This window comes from Myotis lucifugus, unplaced genomic scaffold (genome assembly GCF_000147115.1).
Source record: "Myotis lucifugus unplaced genomic scaffold, Myoluc2.0 scaffold_276, whole genome shotgun sequence".
Classification (NCBI taxonomy): Eukaryota; Metazoa; Chordata; class Mammalia; order Chiroptera; family Vespertilionidae; genus Myotis; species Myotis lucifugus.
Window position 1 is genome coordinate 1,262,365 of NW_005871324.1, and position 9,265 is coordinate 1,271,629.

Genomic DNA, 9,265 nt, shown 5'->3' on the forward strand with positions numbered 1-9,265 from the left:
TCGGGCAACGCCTGAAAGTAACGACACGCACCTGTCAAATCACCCGGAAAGGAAACCGCTCCATGCGCAGGACGGGGCCGCCCTGGCTCCTGTGCGGGTCGGGGCAGCGGAGGGAGGCTCCGCTTTGGGTCCAGCCCGGTCGCAGCGATGGGTGAAGGGGAGGGTCTGCTGGGACCGCGGCGGGCAAGCGGGGCCTCGAGTGGCAGCCCAGGCCGGCGGTGCCGCACCGGGTCGGGGTATAGCGTGGACAGCCTCTCCAGCTCTACGTCGCTGGTGAGCAGTCCGACTAATTAGCCAGCTTCCGTCATTCATCAACTCGCGTTTATTGGGCATCTCGTGAGCGCCAGGCCACGTGCCGGCGCCCAGGTGCAGCCACCGGCAGGCGGGCGGCCGCGGCCCCGAGTCTGAACGAATGCAGGGGGATAACCCAGCCCCATTGAGCGCCACCGGGGAAGCCGAGGCGGCGCGTTTACTGGAGGATCGGGGACTGTTTTCACAGATGTGGACACTTAAGACCCGGAGTAAAGGGACATCCTCTTGGCCACTCCGGCTGCACTGCGGAGCCTTGGCGCTCCCAAGGGTGCAGGCCAACTAAGTGGGGGCGGGAGGGGTGACGTGTGCGGTCGCGGCGCCCGGCGGAGGCGGAAGAAAGGGCCCGCACCGGCGCCGGGGGCAGGGCCAGGCGTGATCCAGCCCTCCGCTGGGGGCGGGCCCGCGCGCCGTCGCTACGGCCGGGCGGGGCCGGGCGTGATGCAGTCCTCCGCGGCTTGCACCCCAGGCCGGAACGCGATCGCGTGAAGCGACGGGACCGCCGGACTGTAGCGCGAGGCACCGTGGGCCGGACCGCCGAGGTGCGCGCCCGGAAGCAGCCGGCGGCTGCCTTGGAAGCCATGGCCACCACGGTTTTGGGAGCTGCCGCGCGTGCTCTGCGTTCGCCGTGCTGGTGAGTGCGGACGTCAGGCCGTGCGCGGGGTGTCCGGGGCGCTCGCGCGGGGGGTTCCGCGCGGGCTGGCCAGGGCCTGGCCTGTGCTTCCTCCCTGACCGTCCTTGACCACGGACATCTCAGTTACAAACGGGCTGCCCCGCCTCTACCTGTGGATGAGAATTCGGAGCCCCGAGCGAGCAGGGACCCTGCCCACTGCTCTCGGTTGTGAACGGGGGATTTTGAAAAATCTCGCACATTAACCTTGCTCTCACATCTAGTACAAGCGCCTTAGATTTTGAGGGCATTGTAATTTTTCCCCCCTTCTGTTTAGTGGGGAGAATCGGATATTTGTACATACTCATCTCTTTCAGGCGTCTGGGGATTTGGCAGACACAGGTTAGAGACACCCACCAGCGAGCATCATTGTTGTCTTTCTGGGAACTCATCCCCACGAGGTAAGCTCAAATGTGGGCCTGACCTCTTTGGGGGCGTCAGCGGGAGGTAGGTGTGCACTGGAACAGAAGTCAAGACCACTCTTTGGTATGCAACATTAACTTACAAAAATTCTGTTAAATTTAGCTGGATGTTTTTCTGTCTCTGTATGGAATACTGGTGTGCCTGTAATCAGAAAACAAAAATTGAATATAAAAGTAGTTTAAATAACTACTTTGAATGGATTCTTGTGGTTTTTTTTTACAGGGCAACGCATACACGTCTGTTCTTCATGGGCCTTCCCATTCTGACTCCCTGGAGAAGTGGAGGGTGGGGGGAAGGTGTGAGGACTAGTTTTTCCATCTGGAACTCTGGATGCTTTCTAGGGACTTGATTCACAAAATTTGGCTTTAATGCTAGAGGATTAGATTATTCTTAATACTAGATTATCACCATAGGAAATGTGTTCCTGAGAGTAAATAAGACTTTTGTTAATGCTCTAGGATGGGAATATTTGTTAAGAAATCCCCCAAAGTAGGGACAGGCCAGTCACTTTTATTATGCTTTCTCTTAGTCTTACTGAAATCATTTTTATCAATCACAAATCCATCTAAGATGTAATTGGCTTCTAATTCACCCATTTGGTATTTCCACTTTTCAGTGCAATCCCAAGGCATACCTGCACTCCAACACTAAAGATGAGCACTTCCCTTTAATTTATACCCGGATGCCCCATGAAGCTTTCCCACCCCTTCCTGGGTTGACAGTGCCCAAACAGTTCTCACAAGGACCCCAGGTTGGAAGCCACCCATCTCCCTGCCACTCTCAGCTTAGAAGGTTAGGACCATGCGGTTCATTCCCCAGTGGAGCGTTCAGTACAAGTTTGGGGTGCTTTACCTGGCGCCATGCCTCTCAGTATGTTTGTGAAACTGAAGAGGAAAATTTTTTATGTTTGCTTTATCCATCAGAGCAGAACCTCTGAGAAAGAAGAAGAAGGTGGATCCTAAAAAAGACCAAGCTGTAAAGGACCGCTTGAAAAAGAGGATCCGAAGACTAGAAAAGGCTAGCCAGGAGCTAATTCCCATTGAAGATTTTATTATCCCTGTGAAGTTCATGGATAAAGTGAGGTAAGAGTCCTCTAGGGTTGAAGGAGTTCCATCACCTAAAGGTAGTTCTACTTGCCGTTTATGCCAGTAACGGGAAGGGGGTCAGTGGGCTTGGGCTGACTTGGCCCTGGGCTGAGTCCTCTTCTTGATCGTGTCTCATGGGAGTTGAAAAACATTCCTGGGTGGTGCTCTTGAATGGCTGAATGTGGGAAAGAAACTCAGAATAACTGTTTGATAAGCCAGGCCAGATGCTAGAGTTCGTTCCTATCGGCACTGCTCAAAAGTTCATATTGTTGCTCTTTTGCAAGTTGTAGTTGTGACAACTTGGGCCTTGCCCATCCTGATGGTAGAAAACCCTTAGCCTCTTGCTTTGTGAGGCAAAATGCTTGTAGTGGGGATGTGTTGTGTGCAGGGTTGCTGTCTTAGAAAAGCGTATACTATTTATAAAGATGCACCTTGCCATACAAGCGGGACATGGCAGGTGTTTGGCACTCCAGGGCTGGTAAGAGGCTCTTAACTCCCTGGGATTTTGGTGTTCGTTTTCGTTATACCATTTCACTTTTCTCCAGAGTCACCTCTCACCAAAGGCAGTCTCTGCCTGGGAAAGAGGACGTGCTACTATAATCTCCTCAGGATCACTGTCTCCTATTTCCACATAAAGCAAATGGCCCTGGTTCCTAGTGTCAGTTGCAGCTGCCACCACATTCAACACGCCATTCCTGAATTTGTCCCTTTCTTTCCTGAGTTCCATCTGTCTGGCAGGGAGGATGCCTGGGCCATATGCAGTCCCCGACTCTGTGGTCAGTGAGGGCAGTGCTCCCAGCTTCACACTTTGGATTTGTGTTCCCAGACAGCGGCCTGAGGTAGAGCTCTCCTTCGAGGAGGCAGAACGGAGAGCTTTGCTCCTGAAGAAGTGGTCCCTGTACAAGCAGCGAGAGCATGAGATGGAGAGGAAAGCCATCAAGTCCATGCTTGAGGCCCAGCAGGAAGCTCTGCAGGAACTGCAACTCACATCCCAGGAACTCTATGCGGAGGCCATCAAGCGGGACTACAATCTGTTTCCCTTTGAGAGAGAAGGGCCAGCTTACACACCACCAATCTCCAACTACCAGCCCCCTGAAGGCAGGTACCATGACATTACTAAGGTGTACACACAGGTGGAGTTCAAGAGGTAGAACTGCAGGCAGCTGTCTGAACGCGCTGCCCTTGAAAGCCAGAATGACCAGAGCTTGCTCAAGCCTGCTTGTCACGGAATTAGGCATTCTGGGAATAAATGTGAGTTTAATCAAGTGTCTCTTTGTCTTATGTAAGAGTCAAAAATAAGCCCTGACCGGTTTGGCTCAGTGGATAGAGCATCAGCCTGGGGACTCAAGGGTCCCAGGTTCGATTCTGGCCAAGGGCATGTATCTGGGTTGCGGGCACATCCCCAGGGGGGTGTGCAGGAGGCAGCTGATGGATGTTTCTCTCTCATCGATGTTTCTAACTCTCTATCCCTCTCCCTTCCTCTCTGTAAAAAATCAATAAAATATGTTTAAAAAAAAAAAAAAAAGAAAGAAAAAAAAGTCAAAAATAATTCACCTGAGGATGGACAGAGGTGAGATATGCTGCTCTTCCTTTAAAAATTTTTATTTTCACTTTATTTTGATTGTTTACACGATTACAAATGTCCCCATCGCCCCCCATGCCAGGCACTGGGGAAAGGATGATCGAGACCATCTCCCCCCCAGCAGGAGGCAAGAAACACAGGTGAAGGATGTTCTGCACAGGTGGGACAGACAGAACACATGAACTTCCTCACATCACCAGCAGGACCAGCTTAGCATTTTAAGATGGGGAGGGAGGCTAAAGAGCGTGGAGCAAGCCAGGGACACACTAATTAACAAAACTGCTGTGTCCCACAGGAGGGTGGGACAAGGGGGGCTGAGCACTCGTTTGAATTGCTGTTACACTGGGATGGTGACTGTATTAGTGTGCTGGGGCTGCCAGAACTGAATGCCACTAAATGGTTGTGCGGTCATGAGCACCTTGTGGGGTCTAAATGCCATTGAGACTGCATGGCTGAAACAGACATTTCTCACAGTTCCGGAAGCTAGAACTCCTAAGATTGAGTTACCAGCAGGTCGGTTTTTCTCTCCTTGGCCTGTAGATGGCCACCTATTGGCTATGTCCTCACAAGGTCATGTTGGATTACGACCTCATTTCAACACAGTCGGAGTACGTCAGATGTGAAATTTAACAATCTCAACAACTAAACTGTTGAATTAATTTTCAGCTCCTATTTGGAATCTAATGTGTAAAATGGCTTTTGATATATTCCACATTTCCTAAAAATTTTGAGGGAAGCAGACCAAAATTCCATGTGTCCTGGGTTTAGGTTTCTTCAGCCAAGAGTCCATGAACCCTTTTTATGCAAGGTGGTATATTCTGTAGCTGTGTGCATTTCTGAAAAACTGGAATCTCACCTCCTGTGAGCCTAGAAGGTGCAGCTTGCTGGTCCAGAGGTATGCCCCACCTGTGTGTGCCGTGGAACTGAGCGAGTGGGCCATAGCCAAGTGTGAGCACCAGTGGCTGGCGATGCATGGTCATCACCCAACCAGGGTGGCACAAAATGACCCCACAAGGTGTTCGTGACCGCACACCATTTAGTTAACTCTACATGTCCACACGGGTCAGGGCTACTACTCAAAAGTTTACCTGAGAATTCTAGACCTAAGGATGGCCATCTCCTGTGCTAATGTCCTTGGTAGGAGAGCATGAGACAGCCCAACCTGGCTGTTCACAGCAATAGGCAATGGTGCTTGGCTTCCCAGAAGCTGTGCAGTGGACAAAACTGTCTCCCAGAGCATGGCAGCAGTGGGGCACTCTGAACGCAGGTGATGGATGGGCAAGTAGCGCTGGAGACGTTGAGCTCCGTGTTCCAAGCCAGGCAGAAGCTCCCAGGTACCTACTGGAATATTTGGGCCAAGCGGAGTCCTTGGGGCCGTGCAATAACTTCACTTCAAACAGACTGCAGGAAGCCGTGTAGGGGTGCTTGTCACTCGTCTTTGTCCTCCAGAGGGAGATGCCAGTCTGCAGGGGGGCTCTGTCTCGGGGTCCACACTAGGGTGTGCTTTCTTGCCGCCTGGACTCTCCCACGCTCGCTCTCACAGAGTGATCGCTGTGCAAGGGAGACCCGGTCACTTCACACCTCACATAGCCCTTGTGCCTCCCTCCTCCTCAGCGGGCTCCCAAACACAGATGGACAAACAGCCTATGGTACACACTACTCTGAAACTCTATTTCCATCTAATACACCTTGGTGATGGTCCCATATTAGCACACACATATCTAGATCATACTTTCTCCCAAGCTATTGCGAAAAATGACAATTGATCCTTGAATGTGGGTTTACAGATGCCAACCTACCACACAATTGAAAATCTGTGTAACTTAAGTTGCCCTCTGCACAAATGGATTCCCAACTATGGGTGGAAAATACAGCTGACCTTTGAAGGGCCCAGGTCCACTTAAAAATCCACAGTAAGTGGAGGCACACAGTTCAAGTCTATTTTGTTTAAGAGTCAACTACTGTGTAGATCACCATAATTTGAGGAAATTTAAAAAATACCTTCTTGGCCTCAGAGCTTGATGCCCTTGGTTGACCTAATCAGATTTACCTCCTAAAGCTGGCTGGGGGCTGAGCTGGAAGGAAGATATGAGTCGGAAAGAGTGCCAGAAGGAGGAAGATCAGGCAAGGAGATGCTTGTCCCAGGGAGCCATGGATGGGGAGGGAGTAGAAGTCCCAGACCTCAGATGCCACTCTCCTCAAAATAAAGACAGGGCAGTACATCACAACTGTCACGGGGCTCGTTGGCAGGTGCCAGTGGTTATGCTGGCCTCTTTACACACATTAATTTCACCTTCTCAGTCTTCTTCTTAAGCTCTATTGTCTCAGATGTTTTCTGTTCTTGTTAAAAAGTGATAAATTCAAAGTAGAATATGAAAGACTCCCAGAGTCTTTCAGAATAGAAAAGTAGACCCTGAGGTGAACAGCTTCCCTAACACAATTTTAGGCCTAAATTTTTTTAAAATGTATTTTATTGATTTTTTACAGAGAGGAAGGGAGAAGGATAGAGAGTTAGAAACATCGATGAGAGACATCGATCAGCTGCCTCCTGCACACCCCCTACTGGGGATGTGCCCACAACCAAAGTACATGCCCTTGACCGGAATCGAACCTGGGACCCTTCAGTCCGCAGGCCGATGCTCTATCCACTGAGCCAAACCAGTTAGGGCAAGGCCTAAATTTTTGAGCCATCACAGGTTTCCTTAAAGATGGAATCTTCTAGTGGCTAGTGTATACTTCTTGCTTTTTTTCACTGAGGCATCTTTCCATGCCAGGATATGTTGCTATTTATTATTTTTAACCAGAATATGTTATCTATCCTTTTTAATGGCTATATAATACTCTATGGCAGGGGTGGGCAAACTTTTTGACTCGAGGGCCACAATGGGTTCTTAAACTGGACCGGAGAGCCGGAACAAAAGCATGGATGGAGTGTTTGTGTGAACTAATATAAATTCAAAGTAAACATCATTACATAGAAGGGTACGGTCTTTTTTTTTTTTAGTTTTATTCATTTCAAACGGGCCGGATCCGGCCCGTGGGCCGTAGTTTGCCCACGGCTGCTCTGTGGTGTGGAAGAAGTTATTTGGTCAAATGTCTATTAGTGGAATTTAGGACACTCAGTTTTTGCACTATCACAGTGACAAAATGGACATTTTGAATTTTTAAACTATGCTCTGTTACCCAATTATTCCCCTAGGACAGTGGTGGGCAAACTCATTAGTCAACAGAGCCAAATATCAACAGTACAATGATTGAAATTTCTTTTGAGAGCCAAATTTTTTAAACTGAAACTATATAGGTAGGTACATTGTTATTAACTTAATTAGGGTACTCCTAAGGCTTAGGAAGAGCCACACTCAAGGGGCCAAAGAGCCGCATGTCGCTCGCGAGCCGCAGTTTGCCGACCACGGCCCTAGGATAAACTTCCAGAAGTAAACCGGGTCAAAGGGTATGCATTTGACATTTAGACAATCAGAACACCTTACACTCCACCAACAATGCACAAGGACCCCTGACTCTCCAAACCCCTGTCAACACTTCTGACATACCGCTAGGCAGAAACCACCTGTTAGCATTTTAACTTCTATACCAGGCCATTTGGTTTTCCTTTTTAAAGAATTCCTTCTCTGTGTCCTTTGTCTACTTTTCTATTCTGAAATCATCCCCATTTTCCTTACTGATATAAGTGCTCAGACATATATAAAGGTTACTAATCTCTTGTCATATAGGCTGTAAGTTATCTTTTTCATTTTTTGGACTTCACTTACTAGGTAGGGAATTGTCACATTTCCTTTTATATGGTAGCTTTGTTTCCACATCAGTTTGTCTACTTCAATAATAACATACATTTAACAACATTGAAGCAGCCACCAGTCAGTCCTGCAGGCTCCCCTTCCCCATGAGCACTGCACCCTCACAGCTTCTCTCCATCTCCCCACCCACAACAGCTCCAAGGCACCACTGTAGTCTAGACTAGACTGAAGGTGCTAAGACGGCAGGTGTTCTGTTCTCATCATTCCTGTATCCCAAGAGTGCCCAACATGACAAGTATCTGCTGAATGGATGGACAACTAGAACCACCTCCTTACTGGTCTCTGTTCCCCTCCATAACGTACTCTCCCACTTTGGCAGCCACACTGATCTTTTAAAAGCATAAAACAAATCATGCTGCCCTAGCTGGCTTGGCTCAGTGGATAGAGCCTCGGACTGCGGACTGAAGGGTCCCAGGTTTGATTCCGGTCAAGGGCACATGTCCAGGTTGTGGGCTCCATCCCCAGTTAGGGGTGTGCAGGAGGCAGCTGGTCCATGGTTCTCTGTCATTATTGATGTTTCTAACTCTCTCTCCTGTCCTCTCTGAAATCAATAAAAATAAAATAAAATATATTAAGAAGTTGAATTTAAATAAAACACACACACACACACACACACACACACCACCAATCATGCTTCCTAGCGCATGTTTAGACTACAATCCAAACCCCCTTTAAAGGCCCAAGAGATCCCTGGTACCTCTGCAGCCTCATACCCTACCCCTCGCAGCTCACCCTCCTTCTGAACCTCGTTCCTCATGTAAGTAACGCCCTGGGACTGGGTAAAGGCTGCTAAGGCTGGTTCCTGGTCTTTCAGGACTCAGCAATATCACCTCCTTTGCAGGTCAGCTGACAACCCTGACACTGTCTTCCCAAACCACTCTCCACTCCCCTCTTTGTCTTTTAGAGTCTGAAAACACAGTCGATAGACTAATTTTTGGTATTTCTCGAAAGAAAAAAAGCACAGAAAGAGGAAGGCCCTCAGCAGTGCTCTCCAAAATCCCGGGACCTGGAGCGGGGGCAAGGGTGGCCTGTGCACTCAGGGCGCCCCAGGGGGGCTCCGCGCCCCCCCCGCCCCCACGCACCCCCGGCTTTCCCCGGGCGCACCCTGAAGCCTCCGCGCTCCGGCGCTCCTTCCCAACTGGAAAACAGCCGGTCCAGGGTCGCGTCCCCAATTGCCCCGCACGCCGGCCGCTCCTTCCGGGAACTTAGTAATGGTGCAAGGAAGGGCCCGGGGCTGCCGGAAAACTTTCCACTCCGGGGGGGTAGGTTTCCCAAGGGCCCGGGGCCTCCGGGAAAAGGGGGCCTGGACCGGAACCCCCTTCCCCCCCCCATCCGGGAGTCCCCACCCGGACCCCCCCGGGAAAAAACTCGTTAAAGGGGG

General features: G+C 50.1%; 1 protein-coding gene across 1 annotated transcript; it reads left to right on the plus strand.

Annotated features, from left to right (window-relative positions):
- Positions 1-78: 78 nt before the first annotated feature.
- On the plus strand, positions 79-3,753 carry MRPL40 (mitochondrial ribosomal protein L40). Its single transcript, XM_023763200.1, has 5 exons — positions 79-273; positions 779-943; positions 1,297-1,380; positions 2,326-2,484; positions 3,314-3,753. The coding sequence occupies exons 2-5, from the start codon at positions 891-893 to the stop codon at positions 3,636-3,638; spliced, it is 621 nt and encodes a 206-aa protein (XP_023618968.1). The 5' UTR covers positions 79-273; positions 779-890; the 3' UTR covers positions 3,639-3,753.
- Positions 3,754-9,265: the final 5,512 nt, after the last annotated feature.